General features: G+C 39.5%; 1 protein-coding gene across 1 annotated transcript; it reads left to right on the plus strand.

Annotated features, from left to right (window-relative positions):
* Positions 370 to 2,255, plus strand: LOC109820043 (probable WRKY transcription factor 46). Its single transcript, XM_020386099.1, has 3 exons — positions 370 to 713; positions 816 to 923; positions 1,708 to 2,255. The coding sequence occupies exons 1-3, from the start codon at positions 448 to 450 to the stop codon at positions 2,165 to 2,167; spliced, it is 834 nt and encodes a 277-aa protein (XP_020241688.1). The 5' UTR covers positions 370 to 447; the 3' UTR covers positions 2,168 to 2,255.

Here is a 17,041-nt window from a genome sequence, read left to right on the forward strand (position 1 = left end):
TCATTCTCGCACCCCAGGTTAGATAGACATGATCGAACTGGGGATTTGGGAGGTGTTGGCCGTATATATTACCATTGCATTCGTAGACTATCTGCGTTGACCGCGTTTGATTTTCTATGCATATGTTTGTATTACTAAAAGATTAACACAGGCTGTAGATGGAGCTTCTCTCAATTTTCAGTCCTTTTTTCTTAGGAAGCAAATCATCCCCACAAGAAGGGAGTGAGATAAAGTGGGTGGCTAATATTAAGTTTGTGATGTGACACATAGAAGAAATCAGGCAGGTTTCCTGTAGAATAATAAAGAGGGAGGAAATGAGTAAGAAAGAGATGAGCACCTTGCAATTGTGTATAGACCACAACAACAAAAAAAAAACTGCTTACTCGTCAAACCTACCTTCAAAACCTTCACACATAAATAGTGACGTACTTTAGAAAATACGACACTATGGCTTCTCAGTCCTCAATGAGGAGAGCAATACGAGAGATTAGTAGAGGAAAGATGCTAATCAACCTCCTTCACTCTCATCTCAAGCTTCACAGTACTGAAGCAACCGATCTCACCGAAGGAGTACAGCGAGCACTTGCATCTGCCCTTTCAATCCTCGAACATAAGGAGAGTACTGCTGATGCCGCCATCGTCTCCGGCAAGAAGAGGCGGGCGGTGGCCGGTTCCTCCGGTGATGACCGGGAGGAGAGAGTTCAAAAGAAAAAGTAATTAGTTTTCCTTCCTACTTGTTATAATTGTCTTATGTTTATACATCAGTTGTATGTTTGCTTACGTTTAATTTCTTGTTTCATCGTTCTTTTTAATAGGAAGCCTATGAATAATTCACGGACCATAGTTACACCTGCCCCTCATCATGATGGTCATCAATGGAGGAAGTATGGGCAGAAGATGATTCATAATTCCAAGCACCCAAGGTTAGCTAATTAATTGAGACGTACGCTGATTGAATGTTTAACGCTATTAGCATTTGCTACATAGATAGATTAATTATGCATAGAATTTAAGTCAGATCTAATTATAATCCTCGAATGTACGGAGCCAGTCCATTAAATATTGTAGGCCGATCCCAATTAAATTGGAGGCATATATACCGGCTCAGATGATAAAGAATAACGTTAGGTAATTAGGGACAGAAAATCCTAGGATACGCTAACTGCGAGGAAAACGATAAATACATTGTTTTTCACCCAAAAGAAAATTAAACTAATTACATGTCCAATATGTGCTAACTCACCGTACCGTATTGGAAAAAATAGCTTGTCTTCTATTGAAAGAATTGCTAGGTAGAATGATAATCTAATCATTGATAGAAACTCATTCACCATGGAACTAGGATCTTATTCCATGTTATTATAATGCATTTGACTCCTCTCCTTTAGTCTATTAAAAATAACTAGATGCTTTGTGCGTAAGTTTAAGGGGACAAGTCATGAGAATAATAATGGAGGTGATGCAATTATACAGATTCAAGATTGTTTATTTATGATCAAAAGATGAAAGTTAAGGATATTGTCTTTCTAGTACTCCTCAAATTCACGTGTCACACATAAAACAAGAGTAAATGTTTGAGAAGAACTATTTAAGAGCTAAAGATTAATAAATTTTCACTGAAAAGAGTGCATATCTTAGCTTTCTCTTAATTAATTGTTAAAAATAGTAATGTTTTAATGTTGTATTTTTTGTAATTATGAAATACAGGAGCTACTATAGATGCACATACAGAGATGAACAAGGATGCCTAGCCACCAAACAAATTCAGCAAGAGGAATGCGATGACTACTATCAATTATTCAAGGTCATCTATAATAACCAGCACACTTGCAACCCTCCAATGTTAGACACAACTCCACAAATTATTCTAAACTCTTCATCAAAGGAGTCCAACTTGCTTATCTTTGAGCCTAAGGATTCTTACACAGAATCAAGTAATACGAGCAAGCCTAACTCCCTCGGCTCCCTCGACCCTGTTATTGATCTGAGTGAAGAAAATTTGAGCTCCCTCAGTGAGAATTGCTCTTCATTGATCGAGGAAAACATCGAAGAGGACATGGGCAATGCCCATCTGCTCAATGTTCTACCGATCCCTTCATGGAGTACTTCAGATTCTTGTGGGTTTGATTTGGATGATATTGATAGTATTCTGAGCTTATTAGGATAGTCTGTTGTATTTTGTTAGATCCAAAAAATTTCTTCAAAGCAAGGCATTTTAAGTGGAACATGGAAAGAGTTACTAAGTTTTTTCTTAATGCGCATCTTTATGTGAAATATGAACCTTGACGTGGGTGTAATGCTCTCAAACACAATATTGTAATAATTATCTCACTGTGTAGGATCTGACCTAATAACACTTAAACACTAGAGGGGGGTGAATAGTGTTTCTTTAAAAATTTATGCAAGGAAGATTATAATTTGCAAAGAAGAAAGCATCATCACAGAAAATCACAATCACAAACACAGAATTTTATACTTGTTCCACCTCCCAGGTGTACATCCAGTCTCTAAGCAAATCCTGCTTGAGAGTTTCCACTATGATTTTGAAAAATTTATAAAATCAAAACAAAACCAAACCTGACCAATTTGCAAGTCCTTGCAAATTACAACCAATCTCTTCACCAAGAGATTACACCTCTCACAATCGAGAGAAACCTTTTCTTGAATCCATATACAAAACTCCTTGAAAAGCACAAATTCATACATAGTTGGAACACACAAACATAAACATTGTAGCAAAATACATACGTCTAAGCAAACATCAAAACATAGTTTTTAATATAATTTAAACACCCAAATAAAATAAGTACTTAATTGTATTTAACATAACAGACTGAAACTATTCTAAATGATGCATGCATAGCCTTCTAACTTGATGGTCCTGGTAGAGGTTGATTTCCTTGGAGGTAGGCACTGAGCTTCATGTCCAAGGTATTAATCTTCATATTCATTGTGTCAAACTTTATTTCCAGAATATCAAATTTGTTGGTTAATGCTTCTTGACTTTTCAGCATAAGCACATTTTGATCATACAAAGCTTTTTGTCCCGATTCCAAATCAAGTATTCTAGCTGACAATGTATTGTATTGTGCGTCGGAGAAGCAAGAAGGTTCTTTCATTGGTGGTGGAATGTGACTAGAAGAGGGTCCAACTTCATCAGTGGCTTGTGGTATATGTTGGGGGTGTTGTTCTGGTTGAGGTTGAGGTTCATCTTGGTGAATTTTAAAATTGGTTAGTTACATCCGAGTTAAGGCATTGGAATCAAAAAGATCGATAGAATGGATCTTAGAAGTTTCAGATTCTAAATTAACATGATACGCCTCAAATATTCTCGTAAGAAAAGTTCCAAAAGGAAGAGATCCCTTAGGAAAGACTGAAAGATTTTCATAAAATACCTCAGCCCAATTTAATTACTTTTATGTTTGCCATAATTGCATAGAGGGCTTTGGCTAGGTCAAGAGATATAAAATGAAAGCTTCGAGCTATAAACCTAGGAATAGGCCTAAGTTTATTTGAATTATTGAGAGGGTTGCCATAACCGGGAAGGAAAATGTGATTAGCAAGCAAATTTTCATCATTCATTCTAATAGATGAAAGACTAACACCTTGAAAAGGAATATTAAAAATTCTACCAAATTTCTTAGGAGTCATATTAATTTCAATTCCCTTCACAAGAGTGTTAAGAACATTCGAGTGACCATCGGTTTCATATCTAGAGATATTGACATAAAATAGTTGAACCAATAATGGATAATATGGTTTCCTATTTTTAGATGAAAATGTGAACACGTGAGAGTGGGGGCCTACAATAGCCTACAATATGTGATTACGCATTATTTGTAAACACGGTCAATTTCGTTTCCGCGTGCTGCGTGATCTCTAGCCCACCCGATTGATTAATATCATGCAACTATATATTCGGTTCTTAGGGTTTCAGGAAGCGGCTGTGCAAGGCTTGGTTTTTGCGGCTGGGGAGGAGAACGGCGTGCAAAAGGGTGTGCGCAGGCAGAGAGCAAAGGAGTTTTCTTTTGGTTTTTTGTGCGGCTGCGAAGAAAAAGAAAAACACAGAGGCGTTCTGTGCCGACTTTGAGAGTTTTGAGCATCCTTTTATAGAGAGATATTGTGAGGGATTTGAGAGTTTGTTTGAGAGCTTAGGTTGTGAGTGATTGTAAATTCTAATTGTATTCTATCTCTCTATTAGTAGATCTCCCCCCTCCTTGTCCCGTGGACGTAGGCAATTTGTCGAACCGCGTAAAATTGGTTGTATCGTTATTTGTGTGATTTGTAATAGCTTTTAGGTTCCCTCTACAGGTCAGTCCTTGAACTAATGAGAGGAAGAGCTGATATCTCACTTGGTTGAGATATTTTGCTTCAGATTCTTGTTTTCTTGGTCACTTGGTTGAGATATTTTGCTTCAGATTCTTGTTTTCTTGGTGAGACAGGAATTCTTATTGCGACCTGACTCTCTTGTTGTGCTGCCGATGGTGAGACAGGAATTCTTATTGCGACCTGACTCTCTTGTTGTGCTGCCGAAGTGCTGCCGAAATTTTCACTGCGCACAACAAGTGGTATCAGAGCCCAGATTTCAGATCTAGGGTGTTTTGGATTAGGTGGAGGAAGATTTAGTTAGAAGCTTGGTTCTTAGAGCTCTAGGCTTCGGTGGAGATAGAATTTGAAGTTACCGTTGGAGATTTCGCTTTCCTCGTGTGAATAAAAGATCTATTTGGAATCCGATCTAGGGTTCAGTTGGTGGTTCCTAATTTCTATTAAATTTGTTCTTTCTCTATAATTTGGAGTTAGTTTATAATGGGAAAAGAAGATAAAAGCAGCAAGTCGATGGTGAGTACAATACAAGTTGGTTTTTAGAACACTAAGATTAGTGTGATGAAGTATGACGGTCAAATTAACTTTGGTTTGTGGATGAGCGACATACAGGATGCGCTCAATGCTCAGAATTTAGAAGAGACCATTATGGTCCACGAGAGGCCACCTAAATATGAAGAGGTGGTATGGGAGAAGATGAATAGGAATGCTTGTGGGGTGATCAGGTCCTGTTTGGAATAGGAGCTAAAATATGATGTGATTGGAGTGACGTCTGCAATGAAGATATGGAAAATTCTCAACAACAAGTATCTCATAAAGAGTGTTGAGAACAGGTTTCACTTGCTGCGAAGACTCTTCAGATTTCAGATGTCCAGAGACACCTCGCTAGCGGCTCATGTAAACAACTACACTAAGTTATGGTCGGATTTGGCGAATGTTGATGAGAAGATATCGGATGAGTACAAGGCGATTATTTTATTGGGCTTCTTACCGGATGAGGAGTATGATACCTTCATGCTCACTTTGTTGAACGGGAGATCTTCTATCAGCTATAGTAAAGTGACTAACGCATTGACCAATTACGATTTGAGGAGGAAGGACAAGGAGACTTCCCGTGCTAGCACTTCAGGTGAGGCCTTATCGACGAGAGGTAGAATCCCATATCCGAAAGGTGGTAATAGAGGAAGATCAAAGTCAAGAAGCCGCCACTAATTAGCAAAGAACCAATATACATTCTGTAATGAGCAGGGACATTGGAAGAGAGATTGCCCGAAGCTCAAGGAGAAGGAGAATGGTAAGAAAAAGGGCCCGAAGGCCAATGAGGTGAACGTTGCGAAAGGCGATGATTCCGATGATTCGTGCTTTTCTCTACTGATTACTCCGGAGGTGAACTATGTGGATGCGTCAGATTGGATGCTTGATTCCGGCGCTACTTATCATGTGACCCCTAGGCGGGACTGGTTTGCATCTTTTGAGAAAGTCGACGGGGGTGTTGTTGTCATGGGAAATGATCAATCATGTGATGTTTGTGGGATATGTACCATGCGGATTAGGATGCACGATGGAGTAGTCCGTGAGTTGAAGGAGGTGAGATTTGTACCTCAACTGAAGAAAAATCTTATTTCAGTTGGAGCTTTGGAGGCGAAGGGATTCAAGATGACTTTCGAAAACGCTGTAGCGAATGTTACTAAGGGATCATTGGTGATGATGAAGGGAGTCCGCAATCAAAATTTGTATTATCTGAAAGGAAGCACTGAGATTGGTCAGGCTGCTTCGGCTATTTCAGAAGCGGACATGAGTAGACTTTGGCACTATAGGTTGGGACACACAGGTAAAAAGTCACTGCAGATATTGTGCAAGCAGGGGCTATTGAAGGGAGCCAAGAGTAAAAAGATTGAGTTCTGTGAGAACTGTGTTCTTGGTAAGAAGACGAAGGTGAAGTTTGGGACTGCCATTCATCAGACGAGGGGTATCCTAGACTACGTGCACACAGACGTTTGGGGTCCCACCAAGACTGCATCACTTGGTAGTCGATATTGGTTCGTCACGTTCGTTGATGACTATTCTTAGCGTTATTGGGTGTACACCATGACGAAGAAGAGTGAAGTCCTAGATATATTCGTGGAGTGAAAGAAGAGGTTGGAACTGCAGACTGAAAGAAAGATCAAGACGTTACGATCCGACAACGGTGGTGAATATACTTCAGAACCCTTTCTGTAGCTATGTCGAGACGAGGGCATAGAGGGGCACTTCACGGTTAGTCATACACCGTAGCAGAATGGGGTGGCAAAGGGGTTGAATCGGTCTTTACTGGAGAATATGCGATGCTTATTGTTGTAGAGTAGTTTGGAGAAGATCTTTTGGGCTGAGGTACTTACATATGCGAGCCACCTAATTAATAGGCTGCCTTCATCTGCGATTGAGGGGAAAACCCCTATGGAGAAATGTTCAGGAGAGCCAGCACGAGATTATGACCAGCTCAAGGTATTCGGGTGTTTTGCATTTTATCATGTGAGAACTGATAAGTTAGAACCTCGAGTTAGGAAGGTCATATTTGTAGGATTCAAGAGTGATGTCAAGGGATACAAGCTTTGGGATCCAGTTAGTAAGAAGATTATGCTGAGTAGGGATGTCACGTTTGATGAGGCTTCTATCTTGAAGCTTCCTAGCTCTCATCGGGTGGAGAGCCACCCGACGAAGGAGATATCGCAGGTGGTAGAGATCGATACAGTTTCACATTATCCAGATGGTACAGTATCCATTAGAGTGCCGATTAAGGTGACGCCAGGCGAGCAGGACGGTGACACGGAGGATACGGGTACTAATATGTAGGATCAGGGACCGACGACTCAGGTTCAGGATTTGATTATGGTTCAAAGACAGAGGAGAAACATACAGATGCCAACACAATATGTCGACACAGTTACGTATGCACTTTCGGTGGAGAGTATCGATGAGTTGGTACCTACTACTTTCAGAGAGGCCGAGCAGAGTTCAGAGGCTGATTCATGGCAGGTGGCTATGTGGGAGGAGATGGAATCTCTTCATAAGAACGATACATGGGAGCTTGTTGAGCTTCCAAAGGGGTGAAAGGCAATTGGCTGCAAGTGGGTATACACGAAAAATGAGGGCATTGAGGGCACTACATTGAGGTTTAAGGCTAGGTTGGTTGTGAAGGGCTATGCACAGGAGGAAGGTATTGACTATAATGAGGTTTTTTCTCCGGTGGTGAAGCATTCTTCGATTCAGATTTTGCTAGCTTTGGTGGCATAGTGTGGTTTGGAGTTAGATCAGTTGGATGTGAAGACGGCATTTCTTCATGATGATCTTGATGAAGAAATATATATGACTCAGCCATTAGGATTCCGAGCTGCAGGGAAGGAAAAATTAGTTTGCAGATTGAAGAAATCGTTACACGGTTTGAAACAGTCTCCTCGACAGTGGTATATGTGATTCGATGGTTTTATGATTGGTCATTCGTACACTCAGATTCGATTTGATCCTTGCGTATATTTTCGCAAGTTGAAAGGAGGTGCGTACATTTATTTATTGCTCTATATCGATGACATGTTGGTTGCTTCTATTTCCAGGTCGGCTATAGATGAATTGAAAGTTCAGCTTTTAAATGAGTTTGAGATGAAGGACTTGGGCGAGGCGAAACGCATTCTAAGGATGGAGGTCGGCAGAGACAAGAAGAATGGCAGAATTTGTTTGACACAGGTGGCTTATTTAAAGAAGGTTCTACAGCGATTCCATGTTAGCATGGATACGAAGTCAGTTGGTGTACCTTTGGGAGCCTATTTGAAACTTTCAGCTGGTCTTTCACCAAAAACAGTTAAAGATCGAGAGTTGATGTCGAAGACTCCATATGCGAGTGCGGTTGGAAGCTTGATGTATGCAATGGTATGTACGAGGTCGGATTTGTCACAGGCGGTGGGCATAATTTCAAGATACATGCACGATCCAGAAGTGGGTCATTGGGACGCCGTGAAATGGATTTTGAGCTACATTCGATGTACGCTAAATGTTGGTTTGGTTTATGAGCAGGACACTACAGGTGGGCAGTTACGCATTGGCTATGTTGATTTGGATTATGCCGGAGATTTGGATAAGCGTTGGTCTACTATGGGGTATGTGATCACTTTGACCAGTGCGCCGGTGTGTGTTCACTTTGACCAGTGCGCTGAAGATTTGGATAAGCACCGGTCTACTACGGGGTATGTGTTCACTTTGACCAGTGCGCCGGTGTGTTGGAGATGTACCTTATAGTCGACGGTGGCTTTGTCTACGACGGAGGCAGAGTATATGGCAGTTACGGAGGCTGTGAAGGAGGCTATTTGGCTTCAAGGACTTTTGGAAGAACTTGGTATATCGTAGAGGTCCATCACTATTCATTGTGATAGCATGAGTGCTATCTATTTGGCAAAGAATCAGGTTTTTCATGCGCGGACGAAGCATATTGACGTTCATTATCACTTCGTTCGGGATGTTCTTAAAGATGGCGATGTGAAAATTATGAAAGTCCACACGAAGGATAATACGGCGGATATGCTCACTAAGATGGTTCCGAGTAACAAGTTTGATCATTGTCGAAAATTGTTGCACATTCGTGATTGTTGAGACCGTTGGCGGCCATTTGGTTGAACTACGTTCGGCTTGATTCCTTAGGCAAGAGGATACGTAGGCAGTCTTTCAGATGTAGCCGGTTTAGATTAGTTGATTTTGATGGGGGTGAAATTGTTTGGACTCTTGTTCGGGTTCCAGACTTGTTGTGGATTGAGTCCGTTGTCATGAATTGTTTCACTTCGTACTGGACACAACAAGTGAGACATTTGTTTTTGGTTGGTATCGGCTCAGTTTTGGAAAAACATCAGCGAGGTGGAGAATTATGAACACGTGAGAGTGGGGGCCTACAATAGCCTACAATATGTGATTACGTATTATTTGTAAACGCAGTCAATTTCGTTTCCGCGTGCCGCGTGATCTCTGGCCCACCCGATTGATTAATATCATGCAGCTATATATTCGGTTCTTAGGGTTTCAGGAAGCGGCTGTGCAAGGCTTGGTTTTTGCGGCTGCAGAGGAGAACGGCGTGCAAAAGGGTGTGCGCAGGCAGAGAGGAAAGGAGTTTTCTTTTGGTTTTTTGTGAGGCTGCGAAGAAAAAGAAAAACACAGAGGCGTTCCGTGCCGACTTTGAGAGTTTTGAGCATCCTTTTGTAGAGAGATATTGTGAGGGATTTGAGAGTTTGTTTGAGGGTTTAGGTTGTGAGTGATTGTAAACCCTAGTTATATTTTCTCCCTTTATTAGTAGATCTCCCCCCTCCTTGCTCCGTGGACGTAGGCAATTTGTCGAACCACGTAAAATTTGTTGTATCGCTATTTGTATGATTTGTAATAGCTTTTAGGTTCCCTCGACAGGTCAGTCCTTGAACTGATGAGAGGAAGAGCTGATATCTCACTTGGTTGAGATATTTTGCTTCAGATTCTTGTTTCCTCGGTGAGACGGAAATTCTTATTGCGACCTGACTCTCTTGTTGTGCTGTCGAAGTGCTGCCAAAATTTTTGCTGCGCATAACAAAAAAAAATATAATAATCCAGCATTTGCAAAGTAATCACTTAAATTATGAGTTATGAAATCATCAAATTTGACAAATCTACCGGGTATAATTTCAAAAGATTAAAATTCCTTAAATTGGGCAAGCAAAGAGGGGTCTTTAAGATAAATTGAATAATCTTCAACTACATTTGATGATCCAGACCTAGGCCTCTTTGATTTTGACATTATTCAATTTTAAAATTGAAAATGGAATAGAGAAAGAGATCTTATCAAACTATTGAAACCCTAGAAGTAGTCGGCTAATTGAGGCTGTAGTCGACTACTGAAACTTGAAAGACAAAAAGAAGGATAAAAGTTTGAAGAAAAATGAGAAGGAGAAGATGCCCTAACCTTAAGGCTGGATGAACTGAAGAGAGTATGGGTTCTTTCGGTTTTGGGGAGTGTAAAAACGTGAAAATATGGAGAAGTTAGGGTTGTTTGCTTTAGTTATTAATGAGAGGCTCAGATTTGATCAAAAAATCAAATGAAAGGTTGAGATTTAATCTTAATGAAATATGATATAGGGTCTTGATTTATCTAGTAAAAAATGAAGGGTTGAGATCAAAATAACTTAAGATTAATGGGTATTGGGTTTTGAATTTGGTGGATAAAAGATCCAATAAGTTAAAAAACTGTAAAAAAGTGAAATTGCCAGATTAAGTAGTCGACTATACTGTAATGTAGTCGACTACACTGTAGTTGACAGAGTTATGTAAATTTGTGTTGAACTTTTATTAGTCAACTACTCTTCTTATTAGTCGACTACTAAGAAAATGACAGAATATTATATATGCAATGTCTGTGCATGTAATCGACTATTAACTTCATTAGTCGACTATTAAGGTTGAATATGCATATGTATTGATTTTAAAAACTTATTTTAGATCTTTTAAAGAACATATACCTAATTCTCTTCTTAATTTAACATATATTTCTTCTTTTAAAGGTTTTGTTACATATACCTAATTCTCTTCTTAATTTAACATATATTTCTTCTTTTAAAGGTTTTGTTAATATATCAACAATTTGTTTATCATTCTCTTCTTAATTTAACATATATTTCTTCTTTTAAAGGTTTTGTTAATATATCAACAATTTGTTTATCAGTTGAAATAAAATCTAAAGAAATAACATCTTTTAGTACATTATCACGTAGAAAATGATGTCTTATATCAATATGTCTTGTACGTGAATGTTGAATAGGATTTTTAGATAAATTAATTGTACTTGTATTGTCACACATTATTGATGATATGGGATAAACTATACCATAATCAGATAAAGCTTGTTTCATCCAAAGAACTTGAGCACATGCAAAACTAGCAACAATATATTCTGCTTCAGTAGTTGATAATGATATTGAATTTTTCTTTTTACTAAACCAAGATACAAGTAAATGTCCAAGGAAATGACATGTACCACTTGTACTTTTTCTATCAGATTTACATCCTGCAAAATCAGCATTACTATATGATACTAAATCAAATATGCTATTCTTAGGATAAAATAAACCATAATCTGTAGTATTTTTTAGGTATCTAAAAATTCTTTTTACAGCTTTAAGTTGTGATTCTTTAGGATTAGACTAAAATCTAGCACATAAACATACACTAAACATAATATCATGTTGATAGTTGTATTAAAATATTAGTGCACAATAGTACACATAGTTATTCATATTATGAATAAATTATTATCATCAAAATTATATCATGGAAACATGATAGCCAACACATTGTTCCTTTTTCAGCTCCATGATATATCCGCAAGTTTTTTGGCTTGCTGAAATAATTGATTAAATATAAAAATCAACAGGAATGCACTCTTGGGTTGGGGATGTGCTCCTTTATATGTAACTAGTCGTGCTTTATGCTTTATGCTCCGAAAATAAGAATTTATGTAAATTTTAAATTTTTAAATAATTGAAAAACAAGTTTAAATATAGAAAGGATAAGGTGTTCATTCCTCTTTTAGTTTGTTTTTCTTCTTTTCTCATAATTGTTTCATATCCTCTCTTGTAATTTTCTATAATTTACCCTCTATCGATCCCACAAAATTACTCCATACTCTATGATTTTTAATAAGTTCCTCTCTTATACTTTTACCACTGGTAAAAAACAAAGCATCCTAGACAGAATATTCCATCTAGAATAGCCAGATTTCTGTCTAAGTTGATCATCCTAGCTGAGGTGACACAGGTTAGGGATCATTTGATTTTGGATGCAGATGATGGATTGGTTTTGGATTCGGTTGCAGCTGGTGGACATGATTTGGATACGGCCATTGGTTCACCTCAGATGGAGGTGTTTGATTTGTATCAGTTTGGGGCCGCTACCAGTTGCAGATCCGTTGGTGATATTGGGGAAGAGTTGCAGACTTTTCTATTTGTTTGAGGGCCTTTGGAGACCGTTTGGGTGAACTACGTGAAGGCTTGATTCCTTGGACAAGAGGATACGTAGGCAGTCAGTTTTGATGCAGCCAATTTGGTGAGTAGATACCGACATTTAGGTGAGTATTCGTACTCCCGTTTGGGTCTCGATTTGTGTGGATGGAGTCCGTTGTCATGTGTCCGTTGCCGTGGCATACTAGATGCAACAAGTGAGACATTTGTTTTGGTTGGTGTCGGCTTAGTTTTGGGAAAACTTCGCCGAGGTGGAGAATTATGAAAACGGAGAAGGAATTGAGGAAAGAATTGAGAAAAACGTGAAAAATAAGCAAAATAGGCTCTACCACACCCTGGTGTGTTGTCTGCCATGGGTGTGACAGAATCTGCCCTGTCTGCCATGGGTATGGTGTCTACCACACCCTGGTGTGGTAGAATTTGTCCTGTTTATCATTGGTATGGTGTGTGTCACATCAGGGTGTGACGGACTCGTTTTTATAATCCTAATCAGTTTGGGATTGTGTTTTGTTATAAATAGAGACACGTTTTTTAGGGTTTCTTTGGCTTTGTTTAGGCTTTGATTGGGCTTTGATTAAGCATTGATTGGGGGATATTTAGAGCACAAAAAGAGGTATTTTTGAGCTTTTGGTTAGGGTTTTGTTTGGAGAGATTAAGAGTTTTGTTGGTGAGATTAGTTTATTCCTTCGAGTGATTTGTAATCTCAATTTGTACTCTTCTTCTCTATTAGTGAAAATCCCATCCCCTTCTTATCCTGTGGACGTAGGCAACTTGCCGAACCACGTTAAAATTAGTGTTTTGTTTGTGCATTGATATTTAGTTCGTTTGGCTCTCTTGGATTGGTGTTTGGTTTGGTTACTCGACACAGCTTTTGGCACAACAATTTGGTATCAGAGCTCGGGCTACGCTTGGGTTATTTGGAGGAGTAGATCGATTTGAGAAGCTCGTCTAGGATTTCAGTTGATGAGAAAGGTGGAATCTTTTCGGTAAAGCTTTTTTCTTTTCTCAGTTTTAGATCTATTCTTCGTTTGTTTCCGCATTGGTTGTTGGTGTGTTGAGGATTATGGCTGAGAAAGAGGGAGTTGAGGGTAGTTCTTCAGGTGTGAAGACTATCCAAAGTTTGAGTATCCACTCGATGAAGATTGACGTGGAGAAGTTCAATGGCACTAATAATTTTGGACTTTGACGATGTGAAATCTTGGATGCGCTCAATGCGCAGAATTTGGAAGATGCGTTAGAGTTGGACAGAAAACCGGACGACACTGATGAGAAGGTTTGGAAAAAGATGAATCGGACAGCGTGTGGTGTGATTAGGTCTTATCTCACTCAAGATCTAAAATATGATGTGATGAATGAGACTTCTGCGAAGAAGATTTTGGAGATCCTAGAGAGAAAGTACTTGACGAAGAGCGTTAAAAACCGCTTGCATTTGAAGAGGATGCTGTTTTCGTCAAAAGTTGGTCTCGTTGTGGAATTCATTATATCTTCAGTCGATTACAATAAATTAAAAAGAGATAGCCTTTTTATAAGACTTCTTTTACACAACAAAATGAAAATTATAATTTTTTAGAAACAAACGCAGGATCGTTGTTTAGATCGCTGCTTGCGTGGGATCTTTGCTTGTGCCGGGAGTGCTTTGACTCGTGGACCACCAAATCATAGATTCTGATTGAATCGTGAGGGGTTTAATGATTCTTCCTTCATTTATCGAAGTGAGAATTTGAAACGAGATCTTATCAAAGTAAGATAGTCGTTCTTCTTGAGATCAAGTCAAAGCTCGAATCTCAAGGAATTGCCAGAAGCTCAGGAACTCTGCTCTCTCTCTGCTCCAAAGTGTTCAAAAATGGTCAGCCCCCCAAACAAATGATCACAGGGGGGTATTTATAACCCCTGGACGAATAACCACTTCCGAGACAGTGTTTGCTGTCTCGGCGGTCGAGACAGCAAAGACTGTCTCGGGTTCTGAGACAGTAAAGACTGTCTCGGCCCGCGAGATAGTAAATACTGTCTCGGAAACAGTAACTGTCTGGTAGTTTTCTTGTAACTATCTTCCCACATTTTGCAACTCCGTTATTTTGGTAGTTATCAACGTGATTCTCGCCCACCACGTTCCTCATGTTCTTTGGCAGTTAATGGACACGTGGGTGGCAGTTATTTAACCATTTTTAATCATCTCAAAGCTGTCTCGCTAGCGAGACAGTAAACACTGTCTCGCTAGCGAGATAGTAAACACTGTCTGTGATCCTTTGGGTGATCTTTTCTATGTTTGGATATGCTGCGAGACAGTAAACACTGTCTCGCATGGCGAGACAGTAAAGACTGTCTTGCGTGCGAGACAGTCTATACTTGTGTCTTTTTTTTATTTTTGGATGACCTCCTCTTGAGCTGTATTTGGATATCTCTCAGTATTTTTTGACGCCTACAGATACCCCCTCCAAAGTACTCCAGACTTATTTTTGTATAGAGGAGTCAGGGATACTTTGGATAAGATGGGTCTAACTTTTAATCCTTTCAATACTTGATTGAGTAGATCGTACGGAAGGACCCATAAATGGCTTCAACTCTTGACTTCTTCATCTTTTAGCCTATTCAGTGCTTTGTAGAATAGCAAAAATTCCTTCGGTGCTGCGTTTATCGCGTGACCGTTATCGAAGTCTTGAATTAGAACTGCTAATGAAGAGTGGAGAGATAGTTTATACTCATATACTTTATTAGAGTGTTCGGGAAATAGTTTAACCTCATATACCCGTTGGGAGATAATCAGGTTATTCTTAAGAATATTCTGAGTAATATTCTCCAGAAACTTCCTGTTGAGGGTAGGGAAACAGTTTAGACTCATGTACCTATTGGAGTAATACGATCCCTTTTTTGTTGGTAGAGATGAACCCAATGATGGAGAGGAAGAATTTTATATTCTATCTCCTGGTCTCTTGTTTGTTGGTAGAGATAAACCCGAAATCGAAGAGGAAGAATTTTATATTCTATCTCCTGGTCCAAAGGAAACTCAAAGTGGGATCTCCACTTAGAGAATCTGGACGGGTTTGAATAATCCTAACTGTTATAAGGTTTGATTATCCAATTCAAAGTTGGACCTTTCGTTCTCAAAATGAATCGAAAGGAGATTTTGGTTGTGGTCCTAACTGTAGTAAGGTTTGACCAAGTGGGAGTTTCAAGGTGATCCTAACTGTAGGAATGTTTGATTACTCGATTTATGGACCTCTCGTTCATTGAAGGAATCGAGAGAGGATTTTGGCTTTGGTCCTAGCTGTTTAAAGGTTTGACCAAGTAGGGGTTTGAGACGATCCTAACTGTTTAAAGGTTTGATCGTTCAATTTGTGGACCTCTCGTTCATGAAAGGAATCGAGAGGGGATTTTGGTTTTGGTCCTAACTGTTTAAAGGTTTGACCAAATGGGGACTTGAGACGATCCTAACTGTTTAAAGGTTTGATCGTTCAATTTGAGTGGACCTCTCGTTCATGGAATGAATCGAGAGGGGATTTTGGCTTTGGTCCTAACTGTTTAAAGGTTTGACCAAATGGGGACTTGAGACGATCCTAACTGTTTAAAGGTTTGATCGTTCAATTTGAGTGGACCTCTCGTTCATGGAATGAATCGAGAGGGGATTTTGGCTTTGGTCCTAACTGTTTAAAGGTTTGACCAAATGAGAATTTGAGACGACCCTAACTGTAGGAAGGTTTGATCGTTCAATTTGTGGACATCTCGTTCAGTAAAGGAATCGAGAGGGGATTTTGATTTTGGTTCTAACTGTTTAAAGGTTTGACCAGATGGAAGTTTTGAGACGACCCTAACTGTAGGAAGGTTTGATCGTTCAATTTGGGGACCTCTCGTTCAGTGAAGGAATCGAGAGGGGATTTTGGTTTTGGTCCTAACTGTTCCTAACTGTTTAAAGGTTTGACCAAATGGGGACTTGAGACGATCCTAACTGTTTAAAGGCGAGAACTTCCCGTTACATGAACCATCCACCCCCAGCTTCTTTCGCGAAACTGGGTCTAACATCATACTAAGTTACATGATCGGGTTATCCTTAAGAATATTATATGTAAAAATTCTCCAGGAACTTTCCGTCAAGAGTGGGAAACAGTTTAGACTCATATACCTATTGGAGTATCGAGGAGCAGTTTATACTCGTATACTCTTTGGAGTGTTGAGAAGAAGTTTATACTCGTATACTCTTCGGAGTGAGGGGAAACAGTTTATACTCGTGCACCCAGTGGAGTTAGGGGAAAACAGTTTATACTCGTGTATCCAATGGAGTATGAGTCGTCTTTACTTGGCTTGTTTCACCGTTATGACGCCGGAGTCAATTAAGGCTTGGATTTTGTTTTTGAGTCCAAAGCAAATCTCGGTGGGATGAAGAACCCTTCTGTGGTACGCACAGTAATTTGGATCCGTAATCCTCTTAGCCCCCTCCTGATCTTTAATAGGTGGTAGCTCGATTTTGTCATTAGCGAGGAGGTATTTCAAGATGGCTGGAGGTTCCTCATCTTCGAAAGAATACTCCTTTTGAAACCTCGGATCGGGAGTCGCGTTCCCAGTGATTGCAGATGTCATCGGTCGGCTTCTCTCAGCTTTCTTTCTTTTAAGAAAGTGTTCAGCTTGTTCGCCACGTAGTTTTAACTCTTTCCAAGTTTTGGATGGTACGACCCCCAGAGCTTCTAATACATCGATGGAGAGATTATTATGGTATGTTTGTAGGATGA

This window comes from Asparagus officinalis, chromosome 8 (assembly GCF_001876935.1).
Source record: "Asparagus officinalis chromosome 8, Aspof.V1, whole genome shotgun sequence".
In the NCBI taxonomy this organism is placed as follows: Eukaryota; Viridiplantae; Streptophyta; class Magnoliopsida; order Asparagales; family Asparagaceae; genus Asparagus; species Asparagus officinalis.